The following is a 26,590-nucleotide window of genomic DNA, read 5'->3' on the forward strand; positions in this document are numbered from 1 at the left end:
TGTTCTTAGTCCTGAGTTTTACTCAGTGACTAATCCACTTTGGCCTTCACACTGTTTATCCAACAAAGTTATCTGTCTTAGTTATGTAACTGCCTTACAAGTTTTTTATCCAGCTATAGATAATGAACACATGGCATTATCAATAGGCAGTAAAGAGGAAGACATATTAATCAGTGTAAAACCATGTATTGTATTTAGATAGCTTCCATTCAGCTATTTTCAAGCATCTGTTCTGGCCCTTAGGATATAATATGCTTTCTATTTATAGGTCCATTTCCCAGCCCAACAATACATAGTCTGTATGGACAAGGATCTCCTGTGTTAAACTTTAAATCCCAGGGATTAGCCCACAAGTTACAAACTACATCTAGTGAACACCACCACACACAAAAAGTTACATAATCACACACATTACGTTAAAAAAAAAAAAAACAAGTCACCAAAAAATAAAATTTATTTTTTATAAACAGGATTGAAAAAATACTAAAAGAAAAAATCATGGACTGGAGGCCACGCCATCTTACGAGGTGGAATAGGTACTGTACCTCCACACTGCGCCACTTCTTGCCTTTGTTAGAAAGAAGTCAAGGAGAAGATGTAGAAGATGACCACAGAGCAGAACTACTGAAACAGTTAGGAGACTACAGGGTAAGCACAAATGGCTTGTCAACTTACCCCGTGGATTCCCAATTTCATATCAGAAATTAACCCAATAATGGGTTTATAAAATCAAAATAGCTATATTGCTTCTCCAAGTACATATATAAAGTAGCATAGACTAAAATATGTAATTTAAAAGTTTTAAACCTCAGTAATTAAATAAGTAACAAAATGCCTCTGTAACATTACAAGACCATATTTTTTTATAACAGGGATGTATGAAAAATACTTATGAAATACATCATGAATATTAAATAAAAACATCTGGCTAAATATTATATTCAAATGTGCATAAAGGTGAAAATACTCTAGATCAGTTTTATAAAGGACATGATTTTACACTGATTACTTTTCCCTGCTACGTTCTTATTAACAGATAATATGTGGGTCATTATGTCATTTGGACAGTTTTTCTGTTCAGCTATATGTTAACAATATAGAAAACAGGGAGGGAGTGCTTAATACCTGTTGTTGTCTATAGTATAGTATAGTATTATTATTCCTTTACTGCCAATTTATTGCCTATCTATAGCTGGATAACAAAACCTGTAAGGCAGTTACAAAACTAAGATAACTTTGTTGGGTAAACAGTGTGAAGGTCAAAGTGGATTAGTCACTGAGTAAAACTCAGGACTAAGGACAGGTTCTCAGGCAGAATGTGTTATTCGAACTTAACAAAATCTAAACAGGGTCAAACAGAAAATTTACTGGCTTAATTAAGTTAAACTTAACAGCTGTGAGGTCACACACCTGAAAATACCTGTACATGCTGTTCAGGGTGAGAGCATCTCTGTACCACTATTTCTAGCATGTTTCCCAAGGCTCACTTTGATCTCATGCCCATTCCCCTAGATTAATCTTTGGGATGAGACTGAAGTGCACTGACTAACCTAGGTCTAGGAATTGCATGGATTACTATGCAAACTAGGAACAATTACCAAGAGGGAAAGGAATGGGCAAGAATGGGTGACTAACAGGTATCTTATACGCTAATATACTATAAACAACAACAGGTATTAAGCACTCCCTCCCTGTTTTCTGTATTGTTAACATACAGCTGAACAGAAAAACTGTCCAAATGACATCATGACCCACAAAACTTACTGTATTAAGAAATACATGGGGGGAAAACACTGAAATCTTCAAACATCACTAACTACAAATGTTCTTGTTTGTCTTTTCTATCTCAGTTCTCTGGATTTCCCCTTCATATGCCCTATTCTGAAGTGAAGCCTTTAATTGAAGCTGTGTACAGCACTGGAGTACATAATATAGATGTTCCTAATGTTGAGTTTGCTTTAGCTGTATATATCCACCCATATCCCAAAAATGTTTTGTCTGTTTGGATCTACGTTGCCTCCCTTATACGCAACAGGTAATTTTTTCATTGAGAATTCTGCATCATGTAAAACTTATAATTAGCATATGAGAACATTTTTCATTACATTGATCATACCAGAGGAATAAAATATTATTTTCAAATAATGAAATAAACTTATTATCTGTGTAAAAATAAGCGTTTTCACTAGTAGTCTATTTTTACCACTGTGACCTTAAATTCAAATGAGATTACCCACAGGAGGGTACACTATGGTCTCGTCCTGTGCTTTTTGTACTTGCTTATCTTCTGTTTGGAAAATGCTTCTCCTTTGTCTGTCCAACAGAATGTCAACCATATTTTTAAGACCCAGAAAAACAATACTTCACCACTTTTCTGGGGGAATAAGTAACAACTATACACTATCAGTACTATCAGTATTTTTTAATGTTAAATACTCCATGTTACCCTATAGAAGTACTGAGCAGGAACACACATGTACACATTTACACATTTATACTCACTGAAACAAGACAGTACTGGGGGTAGGAGTAATATAAATATTCATTAAAAAGATAGTTATTTAAAATAAAACGTACACTGGGGTTTAATGGTAGAGCACTTGCTTTAGCATGAGCAAGGTTCAGGGTTGGATGCCCAGCATCTCAAAACAAAGAACAAAACCCTCAGATATTGCTGTGGACTTGTGTGTACCCTGCTGCAATTCATGTTAGGAACCCTAATCCATAAGGGAAGGGTATTTGGAGTGAAGTCTCTAGGAGATAATTGGGCATGAGGGCAGAGCCTTTATGATGGCTTTAGCGCTCTTTTTTAAAGAAGAGATGGGAAAGGGCTTGCTCTCTATCCTCTTTTTCTTCTTTCTCTCTGCCATGTGAAGATACAAAAAGATGACTTTCTACAATAAAAAAAATTGTCCACAACAACATAGTATCTGCTTGGCCTCACAGATCTTGGAGGATCCCAGCCTCCAGAACTAAGAAATAAATGTATGTTGTGTGAGCCACCCAGTCCATAGTTTTCTGTTATACCAGCCCACATGAAGGCAAACACATTCATATAAAATTAATCCATTAAAAGAACTTAATGTTGCTGGAAACAAAATAGAAATATGTAAAGCAGGATTCTTGACAACAGCACTGACTTTCAGGGCCACGTAACCATTTGTTATAGAAGCTGTGACTGTAAGACATTATCAGTATCACTGGCCTCCACCTACCAGATGCCAGTTGGAGCCCTTCCCTCAGCCAAGTAATAATAAAAAAAAAAAAATCCTGAAATGGCCTCTACATCCTCTGAGACAAATGGCCTCCAGTTGAGAACTATTTATATAGCTCTCACTTTTAAAAAAATAAATAAATAAATCCATAAAGACAGAGGGGGACAAAGTTAAGGAACAACTTTCAACTTGGCTTTATCAGTGATCCTCTATCAAGCTATACTGTAATTGTATGTTGACATAGCTTTGCTATCTCTAATATGAATTCTTCAGGGGACAGTTCCATGACTGACTATAACAGCTAACAATAAAACAATACAGAGACAGAATGGCATACCAGTAAAGAGCAGAAAGTATGGATAAACCCTAGTTCTGCCATTTGTTAGCTGGGTTCCTTGGGCAGGTTAGTTTACTTTCTCCATATGTAAGATGGGAATAATGACATTATCCACTCCACAGCATGTGTAAAGACTGCACAGGTTAGTGCACAAAGAGCACTTAGCACGCTGCCGGGCATTAAGCACCTACTAACTGTCAGGTGCCACAAGGTCCTTCACATAACTGTTGCATTTTCTTCTGAGATCACAAAATCTAAGACAAGTTTGAACCAAGTATACAGTGTTTCACCAAACATGAAATATCCACTTCAGTTAATAATGAAAAACAGGATAATGTATAAAAATTAAATGCAGATTCAACTATGGCCCCATGCAACTGTGTGGGGAAGAAGTGGTAGAAAGAGTTAGATTTGATCAGAGAGTATGTTGACATATTGAAACCAGTTTGGCTCAAGATAACCAAAATGGTTTGTTAACATCAAGCAGCATAAAACAAAGCAAAAATGAAGCATGTGAATTACTTAGAATCCCTGGGAAACTAGCAGCTCAAAGTTAATTAATTTATCAAAGATAACATTTAAGCCAAGTTCTGAAACATCATTTAACCATGACTTTTTCCCCATAAAGATTATCAAAAAATTTCCCTCAAAAATATTGTTGTCTGATTACACAAGAGATAAACCCAAGCCCTTCCTTGATGACTCAGGAGAATCCTTGCAGATGTTCAATTTTATCATTCAACCCGTGTAAATATAGAAGATGAAGTATTGGGCAAGATGAGACTCACTCCAGAAGATTTCTCAGTTTGTCTTCTCAAAACAGTCCCTGATGCCAACTTTTCAAATAAACATTATTAATACCCAGGGAAATAAAAATACAGTAACTACGAAACCATCAACCTTACAAAATAAAACTTTCCTTTGTTTCCTTCAAGTGTTAGTTGAATTAAAAAGCACCTGTAAATTCTTATTATACTCAACAGAAGATTTTTTTCTTCATCTTTAGACAGCACAAAGAGTTTTTTTTTTTTTCTGAGTGTAAAGTGAAATCTGCCTTTCTGTAGTGTGTATTTGTCCTACTCCCAACTAAAAATGCCAAAGGCCACAAAGATCCTGACTATGATTACTTCTTTTCTTCTTCCCAGTTTTACTTAAAAAAAAAAAAAAAAAAGTGGCATGGCACTCTTTTCTTCTTCATGACATAAAATTAAACAAGGATGACATAAAATGGACCTAATATATGCCTTTCTGAATGGTAGGTCTCACTTTCACAATCTTTTTACAAAAAGCAATTAAGATAAAAACATAGATTCAAATTTTGACTACTGAATGACTCATTTCAAAAAGAAAATTCAAGTCAATAATACTCAGTGTCTATAAAATTGTCAGGATCATGAAACACAAAAGACAAAATATTTAATACTATATTTAATACTATTTTATACTAACATTAATCTGGATTGAGATCTAAAATAAAATCACAACACAAAAGATATTACTTGGTAAAATCCTCAAAGTAGATTTTATTTATACATTTCTTTAAACGATTGTGGAATTTTTAAAAATCCCTCCCAAATTTGACAATATATGGGCAGCAGTGGGAACCAGGGGTCTTGGAAGAAAGCAAATACAAATAGGCTGGTGCTCTTCTAGCTCACTGAGCTAACACCAAAAAGCCAATTTATTCTACAACCTTAAAGAATCTCCTATGTGGGTATGTTTGAATTGGCCCTCGGATAATTGTTCAAATAAACAAAAATGTTACAGAAGAGAGATTCATTTCCAAAAAGTGTGGTCTTTGAAAATAAAATTTCAGAAATGTGTATCTGAAAAGATCTGCAGAGCTTAGTACAGTGTTTCTATGAAGCGATAACCCCAGTGACTTTAAAACTCAAAATAACCTAAAAAATACTTTAAATGGCATAGCATTAGTAACATTCTTTTCAAAGCATTCCATTTAAAAGAAATTAAATAAGACTGCTCTCACCCTTATGAAAAAACCTAACCCCTTTCTAAAACAAAAATGTATTTTGCAAGAGAAACACTGTACAATTCACTGAAATTAAGATTTCTGAAGTTGTGACAAACGGGGCCAAAACAAGACACAATCAAAAGGGATGGTTAACACAAGAAATGTGCTATAAGTAAAGTGCATGAAAGGAAGCCTGCTCAGCTAAATGAAGTAGACAAAGGTCAGAAGTCAAGGGTCATTCGCCAGAGCGGCAGCAGGCTCGAAAACCACACTGCAAGTTCTGGCATCCACTGGCGGTGTCAGCATGAGGACCTGTATGAAAACAGAGAAATGTGAAAGGAGGAATTTCTTAGAGATCATATAATAGTTTTTCTTATGAAGTAGCTAAGAAGTTTGTTCTCCTAGCAGTACACTGATATCACAGAAGTAAATCTTATACAGAAAAATCTTATTCAGAAAAAAATTGCCAATAGCAACTTGACTTTTCTTTCATGGTCTAAAAGGCAAATTGGGGAAGGTAAAGAAATAATTCTTTGGCAACAATCTTACAAAATAAAAACCCAAGAAGAAAAGGAGACAATCTCTAGAAATAAAACTGCCAGGCTCATTTAAAGACATATTCTTATATTCTGAACATCTTTCCTAGAAATGTAATTAAGGCAAAAACAACCTCATCTTTATGTAAAAAGTCAGCTAAAGAATCCAGTATTGAGCAATGAGTATCATATTCCAAGTTTAAAACAAAATATACTAGAGAGACATAGACTTAATATGTTTTTCATATTTTTATTTAACATTTGTAGCAAGAAAAAAATCATGTTAGGATTAAATTATTTTCCAAAATTTGAGTATATAATGAGTAAACAAACACCTAAACATAATAAAAAACTGTGATTCATTTACAAAGAAGAGTAATAAAATATTTGTGGATAATTATCCCAGTCACACTATGATACCCAGACATTAGATAAAAGATCCATTAAGGAACCTAGCTGAGAATTAGAAAATAACAAAAAAGTTTCACAGCACATATTCAAATGTAAAGCACTCTGTATAAATGACAGGTTTCATAAAGGCAGGCAAATGTGGAAGAGTTATTTCAACTATATTGAAGTCTTTCAGGATGTCTGCACCATGAACAAAAAACAATTAATTAGTTCTTTATGTAGCCATTATGACAACCAAAATATTTATAATGATACTATAAAGATCAAAAAATGAAAAAAGTACATGAAATATAACTTTACATTGGAACATAGCAAATGGATTGTAAGTGAAAAATTATAAAATGCTGGAGTGATACCTAGCTTAACTTAGAAATGTATTCTTTAAATTTTATTTATTTTAGTTGTTGATGGACCTTTATTTTTCATTTATATGCAGTGCTGAGAATCAAGTCCAGTGCCTCACATACTCGAGGCAAGCACTCTACCACTGAGCTACAATATCAGCCCCTAGAAATGTATTTTAAATTTGTACTGTTTTGTTTTCTTAAGTAGATTTCAACAAGAATACTATGCTAATACTACTATAATAAAGTAATTCCTTGCAACTGAACATATATAACTTCTCCTTCCATTCCAAAGAGGCATACACAAAAGAAAAGGGATATATAGTCACTAAAGTGTAATGTTCACACATTTCACTATGGAATAAGTTTCAAAATGTACCTTTAAGAAATAGTGAACTTGTACACATCTGTGTAGGATAGCAACAGCTTATGACTTCACTTATTTTTAAATATTTATACTTAATTTTAATATTGACATGATGTCTAGGATTAGTTTCAAATTAACAGGGGAAGCACATATGGGAATAAGTAATGGTACAGATGAAAAAAGGCTTGCCATGGTTTTATAACTGCTGAAGCTAACGGTACATTTAGAATCATTATAGTACTCTGTTTATATATTTTAAATTATTCCACAGTTACTTTAAGTATAAAATTAGATCACTACAAGTCATTTTTATTTCTTCAAAATAAAAATCTTCACTTTTGAAAGTTAAATGTGTCAAATATTTAAAATTTACAAAGCATTTTTTGTTAATATTATTCTCTCTGAAAATAAGGTACATTGTGAAGCCATCTTAACCACAAAGTCAAGATAATTTTTTTTAGTACACATTAGTATTTACTAGAAATGCCCCATCAAGGAATGTTATAGTTTGAAACTCTTCACTCACTGTCAGTCTTTGGCCAGTTTTCCCTTTGAATATGTTTCAGCTTTACCTACCATGCATCACCCAGACCCCCATATTTCTTTGTCTTTGCTCAACCTTTCTATGGTTATAGCTTTGCCTACCAACCATCTAGTACCTTTCTCCAAGATCTAAGCCCTGCCTCACTTACCATCTCCCTGCCTTGACACTTAGTCTGTACACAAATTTTTAATTGCTGGTTTTTGCTAAATTATATCTGGCTATGAGTTTATCAGTATATAATTCTATCCTCAGCTTTTAAGGGAGAAATATGAGACAATAAGACTCAATTTTCCAAGCTAAAACACCCAAAAATTCTTCAAAATGTCTACATTTTTAAAAGAGACTGGCTCTTTCTATGTTGATCAGATTGGCCCCAAACTCCTCAGCTCAAGAAAGCCTCCAACTTCAGCGTCCCAAACAGGTAGGACTATAGGTATTGTCGGCTGCACTTATCTATGTCCCCCCCTTTTTTTAAATGGCAGAAAGTTAAAGAAGGAAATTTCATACTGAATCCAACAGTGGAAAAATCAGAAACAATGGCTGGAAGCAAAGTTTCAAGGAAAAAATGTAAACAGGAGCCTCCATGGGGGCAATGGACCAAGAAAACTATTCTCCTAGAGACTCATGCCTATCCAGACACTAGAGAGCTGTACCACCCTATCCCAAAGATACAAGGGCCTAGCATCCTCAGTTTCCACCCTGTCTATCTGGGTCACTCTGCCCTCAAAGTCTAAGGCATGGTGGGGGGAAAAGGAAGAATAATGTAAACATAAAAATCTGTGCCCTGGATTAAGTGAAATGCCAACACAATTGTGATGTCAGCTCATCACAAAATTCTTGCTGATAATGATATAAAATGCATCAATTCCTTACTATATGTACTAGAATATATTTCAGTGAAATTCTAAATGATAAAGAGAGGAAATTAATATACTGGTGTTTTCAAATGTAAAAGGAGGCTCTATCTCGGTAATCCTATAGGTACATAATCACTAACATGTTAAATGCCTCATAATTACAAAAGCATCATAAGGTCATTAACAGAGCAGTTATTGATATCTGATCCTAATGATCCATGAAAGTAATAGTATTTTCCAAAGCATTTTATTGTGAAGATCAAAGTAAAAGTGAAGACACCTCTGTTTAAAATCTAGTCTCAAACTGTAGAAAACAGGGAAGAATAGCAATTCCCAAAGCAAGGCAACTGTGAGCAAGGTTAATATAACAAGCATCACAGAAGGACTGATGAGAAAAGAAAACACATGGACAACAGAAAAAGTAAGGCAGCATCAAAAAGAAATATAACTAGGATACACTGAATTGCCAAGTACCTCAGGTAGACAGCTAACTATACTTGAGAGATATTAACAATTCTAATGAGAGTTCCCTTTAAATATCTGACTCATCCAGGGCAAATTTCCAACCTCTTTGTAGGAGAAAATCCAAATGGTTATAATATATAGGGCTAAACTACATAAAGAATAACATTATTTAATGATTATGTATCAAGTAAAATTTAAAATGTGTGGCAAAGAATAACTTTTGGAAGAAAACATTTTAAATATTAGATGAAGGTAGCTATTATTTCCCAAAATTTTTACTAGAGAATGGATTTATCTTTCCTAGGTTTTAAGTACTATAACTTATGCTATACATCTGCACTTACCTTCACTTACCTTTAATTCCTCTTTAACTTAAATTAGAAATGTAAGAAAGCAAATCATCTGAAACTGTATCACCTCCAGAACTATGAGCTACTCTATCTTAATTCATAAACTATACATACATTGAAATGTGAATCAGTATAAGTCTATTTGCTATCATTTTTCAAATGTTCTTCAGAGCTCTAAATTATGCCATTCCAATTAACACTTCTTAAAAGACAAAGAATTTTGTAGGTGTTATGGCTAAGAATCATTTAAATTCAAACCAATTAACAGATTTAAAAGCCATGAAGAATCACTGGAAGAACTGAAATTTTCATCTTATAGCAGTACTTTTAATTTTGGTAGAGTAGTTATTGCTTGAATATCTAATAATGATCTTCAAAATTTGCTAGTGCTAGTGCTTAGGAAACAGACCATTCTGCTTTAATTATCACTTACTGATATGAATAATGTTTATCAATATTCTTTTAGCTACTTACAGATTTTAACAAAATACAATTTTGGTTAAAAGTTACTTTCAAATATTTAAAATATGATCTGTCACCTAAATGTTTTCGTGTTATTCTATAACACTATATCTTAAAACATACTGGCTGCTTTCAGAAATAGTAAATAAAAAGCTCCCCTCCTGCATTTACTAAAATAATTACTGTATAAGCTGAGCTGTTTTAAAAGACACTGTGTCAAGACATCTTGCAAAATGAATACAATTCCAATACTTTCTAGTCACCCTGTGAGCTAGATTTCCATTTCTCACAAGTCACGCTTTAACAAGTCATAAAAGAAAATTTAAATCTGAACAATTCAAGCACTACCATTTCCTTTCTTATCTTCCAAAGTCAATCATTTGTTGAAAAAATTACCAACCATTTATAAAATTTTTTTCACTGAACAGAAAGAATATAGCAGCTACTTTGGAACACTATAGTAGTTATATATTCAAAACAAATTAAGATAAAAAGAATATTGACACAATACAGAAGACTTTAAGCATTAAATACATCCTATCATTTAAATTATTTCAAGAAGTTTAAAAAGGCATAAACACAAAAAGGCAGATAATAAAAATTAACTGAAACCTAATACTTCACAACTCCAAACATTTATATAGCCAAAAATAAATGTAACAAATAAGGTTGTGAGATTTATTCCTAACTCCTGAATAAAGTGTTTTTCTTACAAGAAATAACTGCTTACTGATTATTTTGATAATATGCCCTATAAGTAGAAAGTACATTGAAGCTTCAATGACATAACTTTGTTTATATTAAAAAAAAAAAAAAAAAAAAATCCCTTCTCAACCCCTTTTTGTCCACAAAGGTAACTGCTTCGTCACATCAACATACTCTGCTTTTATAGGCTTAGCAACCTGCAACAAAAATAACATCATTTTCACTGCTTCTTGATTGTATACTAAAGCAAAAGAGAGCAAAGATATGCTCCAACTTAATGCTAAATATCAAGAACTCCATATCCTGCAAACCAATGTGATTCCAGGAATAGAAGAACTAAAATTCCCATCTCTTATATATAAGAAAAAAGTAATTTCTGAGAAATAGCAACTTGTTAACTCCTCTACTTTGTCACTACTCTTTCTAGTTTTCCTGGCTCCTGTCAATTGTTCTGTGTGAGAAAAACTCAGTTGATCTTCCTGATCTATTACAATGAACTGGGTTCTCAAAGGCAACAGTATGTGGTATAAAAAGATAGGTTAATAGCAGAATCTGAGTGATCTAAATTTTCTTCCAGTTATAAACATAGGAGGTTCACTTGTTTATTAATAATTGAAGGGCAGCTTTTTATGCTTCTGGGAAATTCAGCCTCTACCAATGATGTATCAGTGCCAAAATGGCACTGGGTATATATTAAACAGGCCCACTATAGGGTAGGATAGGCTTCAAACAAACAAATTATGAAATATTTATCTGATGACATTTAAAAGTAGGTTCAGGAATCAATTTCCAAAATACTATGAAAACTTCAGTCATATCTAAAGCATCTCAGCGTTTTCTCAACCCCATATACTATGACCCTGTCAATCTTCACTGAAATTTACCTGGAACCAGACCCCGAATTCCTAAAGAGTTGATATTGCCAAGGCCCTCTTTAATATACTAGATTAAATAAATCTGTCTTACAAGAAAAATGAGTGTATCATCAGTGAATCTAACAGTGTAAGTTTTAGATACACTAAGAAATCAGTGTATCTGAAACATCAATACCTCTAAATTGTTAGTGAAAGCTACAATACCAGAGGAATTTTCAAATTTTTATAAGAATTTTAGTATTTCTACAATAACTTACCATTTGTAAATAATTAATCTATTATACGCATCAAAAGCCTAGCAGAACAGATACTTGAAACATCTATCTCACAAGAAAAACTTACCTTTCTAGAAGTTAATTAATGAAAATCTGTGATTGTTTAAAATGTTATCAAATGTAAAGGACTAAATCTGAAAGTAAAACAATTTGAGTAATTAGGAATCTACAAATAGAAACCATAAAATAGAAACCATAAAAAGTATTAGAATGGCTAGAATTTAAAAAATCAATTCCTTCAAAATTATCTCATTGTTAAAATGCATTACCGTTAATGTTGTCACAGTAGTAAAAGTATTCATCATTTAGAGAAGGACATGCTGAGACCAAATCCTGAAGGCCTGCACCAGTTACAGTAAGACAGCCAGAGAGATTAAGATGCTCCAAGTAAGGCAGCCCTCCTCCCAGAGTCAAAACCCTATAAAGGAAATGGTTCGACAATTAGATCCGTTAAAATGCTTATGCTCCTGGTCCACTGAACCACTAGTTCAGCAAACCTTTCAACTTGGGAACAAGAAAATTTAAGAATTTCTGTAAAACACTTGATAACTAACCTAATCATCAGGTAGGAATACATTTAGCTCAGAAAAACTATAGGTTTTTCCTAAAGAAATTCAATTAAAGAATCTATGAAACTTTTCTTTATAAGAACATTGCATCAGCTCTTATAGGAAGGAAGTACTGAACCCTGGGACTGTAATGTTCCTTTTACCAGATTGCCTAAGTAAGTAAAAAGTATCAAAAAACAATTTTTTTTCTGAAGATCACTAAAGTTTTAAAACCTAATGACCGTATTACAGTTCCTCAAAAAATTACATTTAGCCTATAACCTGGTGTTTCTCTCCTAGGTACTTACCCAATATAAAAACTTATACATGACTATTCACAGCAGCATTATCCATATAGCCAAAAATTTAAAATGACTCAAAAGACCATTAATTAATACATAGATATACAAAATGTGGCATATCTACATTAAATGTTATATAGCCCAAAGTACTGACACATGTTATGAGATGCATGGACCTTGAAAACATGATGCTAAGTGAAAAAAGCAAACCCAAAATGATACACATTATGATTCCATTAATATTATCATGCCAAAATAAATCCACAGAAAAAGAAGGCAGGGCTTCTTTTGCCACGGGCTGAGAACAAGGGAGAATGGGAGTGACTGCTAATAAGTACTAGGTTTCTTTCTGGGAAAGAATTCAGTACTTATAAATATTCAGTACTTCATAAAAAACTAAAACCGAAGGGAGAGAGAAGGGAAATTGCATGGAAATGGAAGGAGACCCTCAGGGTTATACAAAATTACATACAAGAGGAAGTGAGGGGAAAGTGGAAAAAAAAAAAAAAAACAAGGGGGAGAAATGAAGTACAGTAGATGGGGTAGAGAGAGAAGAGGGAATGGGAGGGGAGGGGGGATAGTAGAGGATAGGAAAGGCAGCAGAATACAACAGACACTAGTATGGCAATGTGTAAATCAGTGGATGTGTAACCGATGTGATTCTGCAATCTGTATACGGGGTAAAAATGGGAGTTCATAACCCACTTGAATCAAAGTGTGAAATATGATATGTCAAGAACTATGTAATGTTTTGAACAACCAACAATAAAAATTAAAAAAAAAAAAAAAGTCAGTTATAAAAAAAAAAACAAAAAACTAAAACCCACTAAATTTTATACTTTTAAAAAGGGGTTAATTTTAAGGCATATGAATTACATATCAATTAAAAAATCTACTAGCATAATGTACAGGAATATAAACATTCATATAAATAGAATAAAATGAAAGAGTACTAAAACAAGAGTGGTAAAGCCAAAACATATATTAAGAACAAAACTAAGGAACTGGGGTTGTGGCTCAGTGGTAGAGCGCTTGCCTAGCACCTGCAAAACACTGGGTTCAATCCTCAGCTCCACATTAAAATAAAGGCATATATATATATATATATATACATATGTGAACAAAACTAAGAACATCAGTATTCCGTATAATAATTATTGAACAAGGGCTGGGGATGTGGCTCAAGCGGTAGTGCACTCGCCTGGCATGCGTGCGGCCTGGGTTCAATCCTCAGCACCACATACAAACAAAGATGTTGTGTCCGCCGAAAACTAAAAAATAAATATTAAGAATTCTCTCTCTCTCTCTCTCTTTAAAAAAAAATAATAATAATTATTATTATTATTGAACAATATTACAACAGGAAAAATTGAGAAATGTGGAAAAAGGAAAGAGAAAATTAAGAAACTAACAATACAATGAATTTAGTAAAAAATAACAACAACATTATGCAGATGTAGAGAAATTAGGAAGTATGTAAACACTTGAGATTGAGAAGAGTACATTTTAGAATCAAGTGCATACTGAACATATGAGAATTTTGCCTTAGGAAGTATCTGAGAGTACTGAGAGTTCTGTGAATGCACATTTAAAAGAGGAAAACAATATGTTTTTTATCTTACATTTTGGCTTTAAAGAACTTTTTTGTTTTCACATCATAGATTGCTACCATCTCTACAGACTAAGTTAAGAGCAGCAGCAGTTCAGAAACTCCATGGTTTGACAGGACCACAGTATTAGAAATAATAAGACAATACAGGGTTTAAAGTTTAATAATTTTTCTTTCTTTCTTTTTTTGGTTCTGAGAATTCAACGCTGGGGGTTCCATCCTTAGTACTTTCTATTTATTTATTTATTTTTTTAATTCTGATACAGTGTCTCACCAAGTTGCTGAGGCTGGCCTTGAACTTGTGATCCTCCTGCCTCCTGAGTCACTGGGATTACAGGCATTGCCACTGCACCAGGGTTTGTTCCTCACCACCACTACCCAATGTGGAACAGTTCATAAAATTAAAATATTCAGTTCAAAAAATGGCATAAAAGCTCTCAAGGGGTTTCTCAATGCAAGACAAACTGCATGGGGTATAAAATTTCATATTACAAATATACTTGAGTAAGGGATTTGTGCAGCCACTGGCTTTACTGACCTTAGTAAGAAATCAAACCAGTAAAAAAGTAAACAGCAATTATAATATCATATGATGAATGCTCGCCTGGGAATATGGAGAAGGGCCTTGGGAGATCAGAAAAGTTTTCCCAAAAGTGACATAAACTGTGATAGAAATGTAATAAATGAACAGAAATCAATAATGAGATGTTACAGAGCAAATACAGCTAAACATAAACTTTATGAACTTAATGAAGTCATTAACTTTAAGAAACTCAGTGAGATACAAGAGAAAACAGGGACAATTCAATGAAATCAGGAAAAGCAATTTATTATCTAGTAAGAAATTCAACAGAGACAGGTATTATTAAAAAAAAAAAAGAAGAAGAAGAACCAACAAACAAATCTTGTAATTAAAGAACTCAATGAATGAAATAAAAACAAAAGAGAGCTTCAACTGCAAAATAGATCAAGCAAAAGAAACAATCTGAATTTAAAGAAAGGTATTTTTGAAATTACCTAGTAAGGAGGGGTGGCAATGAAAAACAGTGATGACAACCTATGAGACTTATGGTACACCATAAAGTCATTAAGTGAGCAAATAATCACATTATGACAGTTACAAAAAGAAGAGAGACAAAAGAGACAAAGGTACAGAAAGTTTATTTAATGAAATAATTACTTAAAATGTCCAAATCTTAGAAAAGATATGGATATCCAGCTGCATGACGCTCAAAAATGTCTAGATATTTAATTGAAATAAGTGCTGTACATGGCACAGTTTAATTAAACTGTCAAAAGTAAAAGACAAAGAATTTTAAAAGCAGTAAGAAGAAAAGTCAAGCTACATGTAAGGAAATCCTCATTATGCAATCAGCAGATTTCTCTGTAGAAACTTGGTAGGCCAGGAGATGATGAGATGAGATGAGATGAGATGAGTTGAGATGAGATGAGATGAGATGAGATAAGGGGAGGGGAGGGGAGGGGAGGAAGGAAGGAAGGAAGGAAGGAAGGAAGGAAGGAAGGAAGGCAGGCAGGCAGGCAGGCAGGCAAACATACATATGTAGGAAGTAAATTGTGGGCTGGGGTTGTAGCTCAGTGGTAGAGTACTTTGCCTAACTCATGTGAGGCACTGGGTTCAATCCTCAGCATCACATAAAAATAAAAGTACTGTGTCCATATACAACTAAAAATATTTTTTTAAAGTAAAATGTGACATCAAAAATATAAATTGTGAGGCAGAAGGTAAAAGTCTAGAGTTCATGTATACAACTGAAGTTGTTAAAATGATTTATCAGAACTGTAAGATGTTTTAGGCAAGCCTTATGGTAAACACAGAGCAAACAACTATAACATACATAAACAGTCAAGAGAAAGGAATCAAAACAGCACTACAGAAAGTCTCCAAAATTACAAAGATAAATAATAAGAATTTTTTTTTAAGAGAGAGTGAGAGACAGAGAGTAAAGAGAGAATTTTTTAATATTTATTTTTTAGTTCTCAGTGGACACAACATCTTTGTTTGTATGTGGTGCTGAGGATCGAACCCGGGCCGCACGCATGCCAGGCGAGCGAGCTACCGCTTGAGCCACATCCCCAGCCCAAGAATTTTTTAAAAATTAACAAAATGGCAATAATGACTTCTTATCTATCCATAATAACAATGGATATAAATGGATCAAGTTCTCCAATTAAAGACAGAGTAGATAATTGGATTGAAAACGACCCAACTATAGGCTGCCTAAGAGATTACCACTAGGCTTAAGGAGAATATGGGCTGAAAATGAAAGTATGAAAGAAGAAATTCCATACAAATGATAACTAAAAGAAAGCAAGGGTGGTTATATTTAATTAGCTACAATAGAGTTCTAGCTAAGGAGATAAAAAAGGTCATTATTTAATGATAAAAAGAACTCAGTTAAGAGGACAAAACAACTGTAACATATATATGTACCCAATATTGGAGCACTCAATTATACAAAGCAAATAGACATGAAGGATGAAACAGTAATATAATAATAGTAAAAGACTTCCAATACCTATTTTTAACAACAGATGAATAAGCCAGACAAAAAATTAATAAGGAAAGACTAGAATCGAACTTTACTTTAGACAAAATTTGCCTGATATTTAAAGACCTCTCCATTTGAAAGCTTCAGTATACACATTCTTCTCTAACACACATGGAATACTTTTGTGGATAGACCAGACCATATGGTAGGCTACAAAACAAGTCTTTAACAAAAGACAAAAGACAACAAAAACACAACATACCAAAAACTTATGGGATACAGCAAAAGCAGTTGTAAAAGGAAAATTTAGTGCAAGAAATGCTACATTAAAAATAGAAATAGGCTAAAGAAATAGTCTAACACTACATCTTAAGGCACTAAAAAAAAGAACAAACTAAGTCCAAAGTTAAAAGAAAGAAGGAAATAATAAAAACTAGGACACACATAAATCAAACAGAGAAACAAAGTTCACAGAAAACAAAATTCACAGAACCAAGAGTTGGATTTTTGAAAAAATAAAATCAGCAAACCCTTCGCTATTTCAAAGAAAGAGACTTGAATATATAAAATAGAAAATGAGTGTTTCATTTCCTCAGAAATGAAAAGGATTCTAACAGACTATTTTGAATAATTATGTACCAACAAATTCAATAACCTAGAGCAAGTTGATAAAGACCTAGAAAAATGAAACCTGCCAAAGATGAACTGATAAGAATTAGAAGGCCTGGATAGATAGTAATAAAAAGATAGATGTAGTAATTAAAACACCCCCATGGGCTGGGGCTGTGGCTCAGTGGTAGAGTGCTCACCTAGCATGAGTGAGGCACTGGGTTCAATCCTCAGCACCACATAAAAGTAAAATAAAGATATTGTGTCCACCCCTAACTAAAAGATAAGTGTTTAAAAAAAAAAAAAAAAAAAAAAACACCCTCAACAAAGCAAATCCCAGGAACAGATAGATAGCTTTACAGTTGCATTGGCTATATTAGTTAGTTGCATTCTATTAAACTTTCAAACACCAATACTTTCTAAATTCTTAAAAAAAAAAACACACATCAAAGGAGAGCTGAAGCAGGTACCTGCTAACCTATTTTACAAAGCCAGCACTGCCTGATACATACGTAAATCAAAGATATCACAAGAAAAGTAAACTACAAGTGAATCTCTCTAAATGAACATAGATAGAAACAGCACATCAAATTTAAACAGTGATCAAGTGAGATTTATCCCTGGCATGCAAGGCTAGTTTAAAGTAAGTAAATCAATAATGTGATGCATCACATTAACAGAATGAAAGACATAAACTACACGATGGTACCAACTGACACTGAAAAGCACTCAATGAAGTTCTACATGCTTTCTTGAATAAAACTTTTAACTGTTTAGGTACAAAAGGAAAGTTCCTCAATAAAACAAAGGCCATTTATGGGGAGAAAAAAAATCTCAGCTAACATTGTAATCAATGGAGAGGAAGTGAAAGCTTTTCCTCTAAGATCTGTACAAAGCAGGACATTCACTCTCACCATTATATCTTACAAAATACCAGAAGTACAATCACAAGCAATTACACAAGAAATAAAGTGTCCCCTCTCAAAAAAGAAAAATAACTACCTACATACATACATACACCACACCCACAACAGCAGAATACACATTCTTCTAAAGTGTACATGGAACATTCTCTAGAATGAATCATATGTTGGGCTAAAAAAGACTTAATAAGATTAAAATCACATAAAGCATTTTTTCTAATCACAATGGTATAAAATTACAAAGCAATTATCAGAAGGAAAATGAAATTAATTAATATGTGAAAGTTAAAGAATACACTTATACAACCAATGGATTAAAGAAGAAATCATAAAGGAAACTGATACAAAGGAAAACAGAAAAACATACAAAAGCTTCTGAGATGCAGGAAAAGCAAGTCGTAGAAGGAAATGTATAGGGGTCAATGCCAACATTAAATAAGGAAGTTAGGGGGCTGGAGATATAATACAGCTCAGTTGGTAGAGTGCTTGCCCTGCATGCACAAAGCCCTGGGTTCAATGGAAGGAAGGAAGGAAGGAAGGAAGGAAGGGAGGGAGGGAGGGAGGGAGGGAGGGAATGGGAAAAGGAAAGAAAGAAAAGGAAAAAGAAAAGAAACAAAAGAAAGTTGGGAACTTAACTAATTCTTCAAGAATTAGAGAAAGAAGTACAAGCCCAGAGCCAGCAGAGAAAAGGTAATAATAAAGATTAGAGCAAAGACAAAACAGAAAATACAAAAATCAGTGGACTAAAAAAATTAATAGAACCAAGAGCTGAGTCTTTGACATTAAAAAAAAAAAAGATGAAGCTTCAGCTAGATTAAAAGACACAAATTAAACAACTTAGAAATGTGAGCACATTATTACCAATTTTACAGACTTTTAAAAAAACTGCCAGATAATACTACTAACAACTGTATATATAGGATTACCTACACAAAATAGACAAATTTCAAGAAAACTGACTAGGAAAAGTACTAAAAACTGACTTAAAGCAGAAATGGAAAATCTGAACAGATTTATAACAAGCAAGAACAACAAATCAGTTATTGAAGAGGCCAAACCAGATAGCTTCACTGATGAACTCTACTGAATATTTAAGAATTGATACCAACCCTTATTAAATTCTACCAAAATACCGAAGAAGACGACTTCCTACTCTGTGAGGTCAGCATTGCTCAAAGACACAAAAAGAAAACTACAAGGCCATGTATACAGATGCAAAATTCCCCAACAAAATACTAGAAAACTGAAACTTATTAAAAGGATTATATACCATGACCAAGGGGTTTTAACAACTTTCAACATACGAAAATCTGTCAACATAATATACACTATATTACTAGAGGGGGAAAATACATGATCATCTCAATTGATTCAGAAAAAGCATATGATAAAGGTCAGATATGAAAACAAACATAATGGTCAATTGTGAAAGATTAAGGCTTTTTCCCTAAGATTAAAAACAAGATTAAGAATACTCATTACTGCCACTTCTATTTAACTTAATACTGGATGTTCCAGCCAGAGTGATTAGACAAGAAATAAAAGACATCCAAATGGGAAAGGAAGAAGCAAAATCATGTCTTTACAGATAATACCATTTTATATATGGAAAATCCTAAAAGATTCCACAGAAAGCCTGCTAGAACTAATAAAGTTAATTCATCATGATAGCAGGATACAGACTAAACACACATCTGGAAAAACCAAGAAAATAAGTCAATTTATAATAGCATCAAAGAAAATACTTAGGAACTAACCAAGTGTGAAAGATTTGTGCGATGAAAATGATAACAATGCTGAAAGAAATTTAAAATGGTCAAAATAGATACAAAGACAGTCATGTTCATACACTGGAACACTTAATATTGCTGTCATTATTATTAATGAATAACCAAAAGGATCTGCAGATTAGCAATCCCTATCAAAATCCAAAGGACATTCTTTACAAAAATAGAAAAAACGACCCTAAAATTCATAAGGAACCTCCAAGGACATCAGATAGCCAAACAGTCTTGAAAAAGAAGAAGATTCACACACACTTCTCAATTTCAAAATTGACTACAAAGCTATGATAATCAAAAGTGATGGCATTTCTATTTAGCATAAAACTGGAAATTTTAGCCAGAACAATTAGACAAGAAAAAGAAATCAAAGGCATCCAAATTGCAAAGTGAGAAGTAAAATGAACTTTGTTGGTAAATGACATGATCTTACATTTGAAAACCCCAAAGAATTCATTAAAAAAATGTTAGAGGTAATGAATAAATTCAGCAAAATAAGAGGATATAAATTCAACACACAAAAATCAGTTTTATTTCTATATACTAGCAATGAACAATATGGAAAGGAAATTAAGAAAACAATTCCATTTACAACAGTATCAAAAAATATAAAATAATTAGGAATAAAAATCACCGTGGATTTGTACACTGAAAACTACAAAAGATTGCTGAATAAAATTAAAACAATGACTCAAACATTTGCATGCTAGTGTTTACAGCAACACTACTCATAATAGCCAAAAGGTAGGAGGAGAAACTAGTATCCACAAACAGATGAATGGATAAACAAAACACAATAAAAAATACAGGAATATTATTTAATTATAAAAAAAAAGAATAAAAGTCCTGACACATGGTATAATATGAATGGAACCTTGAAACATGCTAAGTGAAATACGCCAGACTAAAAATTAACAAGTATATGATTCCACTCTAAGAGGGTTCAAAAAGAAGGTTAAGAATTTGGAAAAGAGACTACTTTCTTATCAAAATTCAAGATTTATTCCATTCCTAATGAAAATCACAAAATAGAATATTAAGACCACATGCAATTCTGACTTCATTCTAATTTAAAACCTTGATTGTCAACCTACACTTTTACAGTTATGCTTTTAGCAAGCACCAAATAATAAACTTGCCACAACTCATTCTACTTATCCCTGAATAAAACTCAGTGACTAATGCAAAGAGATACAGTGACCGTTCCTAATTAGTATACCTCAATGTTTCTGTTCCCAAAAGTTTAGATGTATGCTTCCATTAGTTGTATTTTTTCTCAAACTAGAGAAACCAGTTGTACTTAGTACTATATTACTATAAGTGGTTAATTGAAACATTTTTTAATCTAATATAGTGAATACAAAAAGAGGTAAACTCTAAATCTGTATTTTATTTCCTTAGACTCTTCCCAGGAAATGTATACAAAATACACTAACTTTATCTAGATCTTTACTCAAAAGATGTTTTTTCCCAAAAGTTTCTCTGCTTCATAAAACAATGGAGTAGCATTCTGTATTCTCTATCCTGTAATCCTATATTATTTTTCTTTAGAATATTTTATCTATTTTATGTTTACTATCTATTTCTACCATTAGACTGTAAACTTCATTGAGGCAGGAAATTTGTCTCCTTTATTCTGGATCCCTAGCAATTAGAACAGGGCAAGAGCAGGCACTCAGTAAATGCCTAAATAATTTCAAAGGAGTGCTTTAAGGTAATTAAAAAGAGAATCTGAACTCAAGAGTGCAGACTATCTTAAAAGCAAAAATCCTCATCAAACTCATGAAAATCCTCAGGAAGAAAAACAATTTGACTTTTTTTTTGGTACTAGGCATTCAACCACTGAGCCACATCCCCAGCCCTTTACTGTATTTTATTTAGAGATAGGTCTCACTGAGTTTCTTAGGGCCTTGCTAAACTGCTGAAGCTGGCTTTGAACTCTCGATCCTCCTGCCTCTGGAGCCCCTGGGATTACAGGCATGTGCCACCATGCTTGACCTTAAGTATATTTTTTGATGCTAGGGAGTATTAGGTTTGTGCTAAGTAAATTTTTCATATCCAAAATATGTGAACGTCTCTCTCCTAAAGAGAAATACATAATCAGTTTTCCAAAGGCTCATGTCAAAGATCAAACAATTATTACATAGCAGGTACTGCTTACTGAAAATGTATCCTGCATCTCTGCATCTCTATGTTACAATTATTCACCTATGTAAGCCTCACAGCTATGCTAGCTATACAGAAAAACACAATCAATCAACACCAAGTCTGTCTGATTCCAAAGCCAGTGAACCATGAACTGTCTTCAACACTATGGATAAGAGTACTTATGACCAACAGAGTTCCAAGTGGGTCCCATAAAACATTCAGAAGAAGGGTTAATGAATGTTTCACATCTACCTCTTTTTTCCTCTAGGGGGAAAAAAAAGTGGTTCGGTTTAATCTGCTAAAAGATGATGGTTACAGAAAAAAGAAAATGTAGAACTTCTCTTACATGCTACTTTTATGTCTTAAGAAAGCAATAAGCAGACCATAATTAAAAATAAAAAATTCTAAACTATTATTACACAATTAACCTACAGCCTAGCTCGGAAATGCTTTGGTTTTTGCACACACTTCAGCCGCTGTATAACTAAATTACTTCCACAGACATTCTTTATTTTTCACATCTTCTATGTGAAATCATAATATACACAAATAATACACTCCAACAAAATATGGTATACATATTTTCTATTATACTATCTATAAAAACCATCTTATTGATCCACTAAAATACCTTTAAAAATGTAAGTACCCATTTACAAAGTATTTATTAAACTTAAATTTATATTTTTCTATATCACAAAGGGTTTGAACTGGCTGAAAAAGTTCATGATGGTATCAAGTCATATTGTTCTACCTTTCTGAAGTAAGTCAGACATTGGTTAAACCTCTTGCTTTAAATAAAGTCATTTGAGACTAAGAACATGTCCATTACTCTGGAATTTATTACTCACCTGAGACCATGGTCTGTGATCTGATAACATCCAGAAAGACTGAGAAACAAAAGTACACGGCCAGTCTCTTGATCAGGTTTTTCACTCCCAAAGTAAATTATGTCCTTTCCCCTAGGCAATGTAGTCCTTGATGATTTTCTACATATTGCAGAAGACTCTGGGAGTGCTGACATAGTTCTTAGGGCTGTTCCTGTGCAACAGAATGAATGCCCACAATAAGCAAAAGCTGGAGAAGCACAATGCTGCTGCCAGACACTAGTCCTTAGTCCAACAATATCCTTACTATAACAAGCAGTTGAAGAACAACCAAAGTTGGATGCTGTTTCCATTACACAGAGACTTTCAACATTTCTATGTCTCCATTCTACAGCATCTTCAATATCGGCCAAATCTTCAGCATTTAACATCCACACATAAGGAGAAGAGAAACTTTCAGAAGAAACAGACTTAGTCCAGGTGTGTTCGTTATCTATTTCTTCTCCAATGCCTTTGTCAGTTAAACTTTGCAAACAGGCATACCGCTTGGTGGACTGCATGGTTATGTCTTTATTTTTCCATGTAGTCGAAGTAATTTTGCTTGCAGAAGTTTTTAAAAAGCCACTTTGATGAGATGTCAGAATTCCAAGAGCTCTGGAAATCTTCTCTAGAGCCACATCTGTGATTTTCTCACATCCAGACAGATCAAGATGCCTAAGACTCTGGCAACAACCAAGCCAAGACCAACTGTAATTAAGAGGTTACAAGACAATTAATGGATGTTGCTAATTTCTTCAAAAGCATGTGAATACATGTTTCTAGAAGGATTATTAAAAGAAAAATTTTAAATCTACTGTAATTATTCAAACACAATAACAATTATCAGGCATTATTTTTGGTGTTAGGGATACAAAAAAGAATAAGAATAATTAGGAACTAATAGTATTGCTAGCCTAACGGAAGGGTAGAATGGAAGAAGGACAAAGATGGGAAGAACTTACGTTTAATATTCTAAAAGTAAAATATACACACGAAAGAAAGAATAACCAATGATTAATGAAAGAAGATACAGAAGAAATAAGCTCTAGAAATTTGCTGAGAGCCACAGCCGAGTCTGTATGGCCCCTGGCATTTTGCCAACAGTATTGATTGACAGGCGAGGCATTACTATCCGCCTCTGCCGCAACTTTTGAGTTCTCGCACTATTTTGGAGTTCTCGTGGGGATTTCCGGGGATTCCCCGAGAGTTCCCATTGGTTGGGGAAGTGCAGGAGGAGGGATTTCCGGGAGAGATATTTCCGGCTGGGGGTTCCTGGAGAAGCCTCGTGGCGTTCGGGAGGATTCCCCGGGAGCTATATGAAGTGTTTTCCTGCAGTTTAAAAATAAAGTTTGTTCCTGCTTCAGTGGCTCGTGATTTGTGCCCAGCCAGACTGCGGCAGAAATTGATAATCATTAGCCTTGGAAAGAGAAGAGTTTATCTGTTCCTTTGAAATAGAAAATGCTAGGATGGGAGAGAAAGGGCAATCTAGAATAAAGGGGAAATTTATCCATGCTATCCAAGGAAGTATATCTGTAAAGAGTGAAGCCAGAAAAAAGTAGTACAGCACCAGAAAACCTGCTAAGAATTAAAATGGAGCTTTGCCAAATGGCACTTAATAGCCCAACAGAAATCTTAAAAACATAAAGCCACACTACATAGTAGTTCAAAGGCCTATACACAATACTCAATTATAAAGATGGCAAGATGATACAGAAGTTTGGATCAGGTAGGAACTATGGACAAGAAGTAAAGAACTGGAGGGTGCTATCAAGTTATAGTCATATACAATAGTAAAAAATAGTAGTATGATTAAACTACAACTAAATAAATGAAAAATTACACAACAATTCTATCAATTCATAGTTAGTCAGAATTAATTATATTTAAATATTTTTTTAAAACTCACCTGTCAAATGCAGAATCTGAAATGTCAGTTTGGGTAAGATCCAGATGCTCCAAGTTAGGACAAAGTTCTAAAATCTGCCTAACCTAAAAGGAAAAACATCACTTTGAAAATTTGTACATCTTTAGTTAGATAAGCAGCAGATTATTGTTAATAAATATAATCCAGTGGTTTTCAAATTTATGTGCATGTAAAAAAACATTACTTGAACAATGCATTACAAATAACATTCTAGGTTCAAATCTCTGAGAATCTATTTTAGAAGCTATAAGACAAACCCATAAAATTTACATTTTTAAGAAATACCCAAGGAGATTCTGATGTAGGAAAGTCACAGACACACTTTTATAACGACAATGACTTTCACTTGGCCCTTTTCACCATACCTTACATATTACAGAGAATCATAAAATTAGGTTTCATTGCTTAACAGCTATGAAACAAAATAAAATATTTAATCCTTTTCTAGTCTCAGTTACCTTATATATAACATGTAGGTAAAGATATCCACACTACAAAGATTATTGTAAGAACTGAAATAATATTAAAGCCTGGGAAGACAATATTTTTCTCCCCTTAAACTCGGGAATAAGCAAACCAAGTTCTGTCACTACTTTTCTTAATATCTAAACTAGTGCTAATTTATACATACCATTTTGCTGGAAACTGCAGAACTGTACGCTAATACTAAAGTTTTTACGGAAGTACCAACATATGGAAGAACATTATGAATTAAGCCATGGAGTAAACGTTTTTCCATCTGTGCAATGCTGATAGCAATCGATTCTTCTGCAGACTCTTCTGCAAAATGGATTCAAAAATCAGAACTCAATATACCAATTTTATAATAAGGCTGTTTAAGGACTTACCAAATCATTAAGTATAAAATATTTTGTGCTGTCCTTAAACTCTCTTCTATAAACAATTCCATTTCTAAGCAATGACAAAAGTTTTGAAAAGAATTCTGAATATTGAAACAATAAAAACTCTCCAAAAGATTAGAATATATGATATCAAAAGAAAAAAATGGCCTACAGTAAACAGCACCATCAGTTATCTACCTTAGTAAAAAGAAGAGAGCTAAAAGAAATTTGAAACTGAGCACAATTAGCCTGAACATCTATGAATCAAGCAAAGGAAGGTACCTGAGAATCATTAAATAGTTGAATATGAACATGGCTTTTGCATTTTTCTTAATAACTTCTGAAAATCTTGGGTGTTTACAACAGGTTACATGACTATAACACCAATCACAACAAAAACCACCAATTCCAATTCTTTGACATAAAGAAAAACATATTTATTACAATAAAAAGAATAAGCTAAGAATTTTAAAGCCTCTCAGGATCCTATTATTATTATGCCTGAAAACCTAACTGGACTGTTTCCAAAACATGAAACAGTTTAAAAGAACAAGATTTATACTCAGCATTAAAAGAGAATAAAATTATGGCATTTGCAGATAAATGGATGGAGTTGGAAAATATCATGCTAAGCAAAGTAAGCCAATCTCAAAAAATCAAAGGCTGAATGTTCTGATAAGTGGATGCTGATCCATAATGTGGGGAGGGGGCATGAGAAGAATGGAGGAACTTTGGATTGGGCAAAGGGGAGGGAGGGAAGAGGAGGGAAGGGAGGGAAGGGAGGGAAGGGGAGGGAAGGAGAGAGCGGAGTGT

General features: G+C 33.5%; 2 protein-coding genes across 12 annotated transcripts in view; one reads left to right on the top strand and one right to left on the bottom strand.

Annotated features, from left to right (window-relative positions):
- Positions 1-2,176, top strand: part of Cc2d2a (coiled-coil and C2 domain containing 2A) — a 99,100-nt gene extending 96,924 nt beyond the window's left edge. For 8 of the 11 annotated variants that reach the window (XM_048784209.1, XM_048784211.1, XM_048784214.1 and 5 more), the window contains 2 exons: positions 471-648; positions 1,851-2,176. In XM_048784209.1, the coding sequence (XP_048640166.1) occupies positions 471-648; positions 1,851-2,039 (367 nt within the window). In that variant the 3' untranslated portion in view covers positions 2,040-2,176. Of the gene's footprint in view, positions 1-470; positions 649-1,850 lie in introns of those variants that run through there. The other 3 variants (XM_048784217.1, XM_048784219.1, XM_048784220.1) reach the window with 2 other exon arrangements.
- Positions 2,177-5,047: 2,871 nt separating this feature from the next.
- Fbxl5 (F-box and leucine rich repeat protein 5) overlaps positions 5,048-26,590 on the bottom strand; it is a 32,480-nt gene continuing 10,937 nt past the window's right edge. Inside the window, exons 6-10 of the mRNA XM_015481969.2 lie at positions 25,567-25,715; positions 24,918-25,000; positions 22,997-23,719; positions 11,985-12,133; positions 5,048-5,836 (exon numbers count right to left, since the gene is read on the bottom strand). Of these exons, the coding sequence (XP_015337455.1) occupies positions 5,760-5,836; positions 11,985-12,133; positions 22,997-23,719; positions 24,918-25,000; positions 25,567-25,715 (1,181 nt within the window). The 3' untranslated portion in view covers positions 5,048-5,759. The remainder of the gene's footprint in view (positions 5,837-11,984; positions 12,134-22,996; positions 23,720-24,917; positions 25,001-25,566; positions 25,716-26,590) is intronic.

The sequence above is a fragment of the Marmota marmota genome, unplaced genomic scaffold (genome assembly GCF_001458135.2).
Source record: "Marmota marmota marmota unplaced genomic scaffold, marMar, whole genome shotgun sequence".
Classification (NCBI taxonomy): domain Eukaryota; kingdom Metazoa; phylum Chordata; class Mammalia; order Rodentia; family Sciuridae; genus Marmota; species Marmota marmota.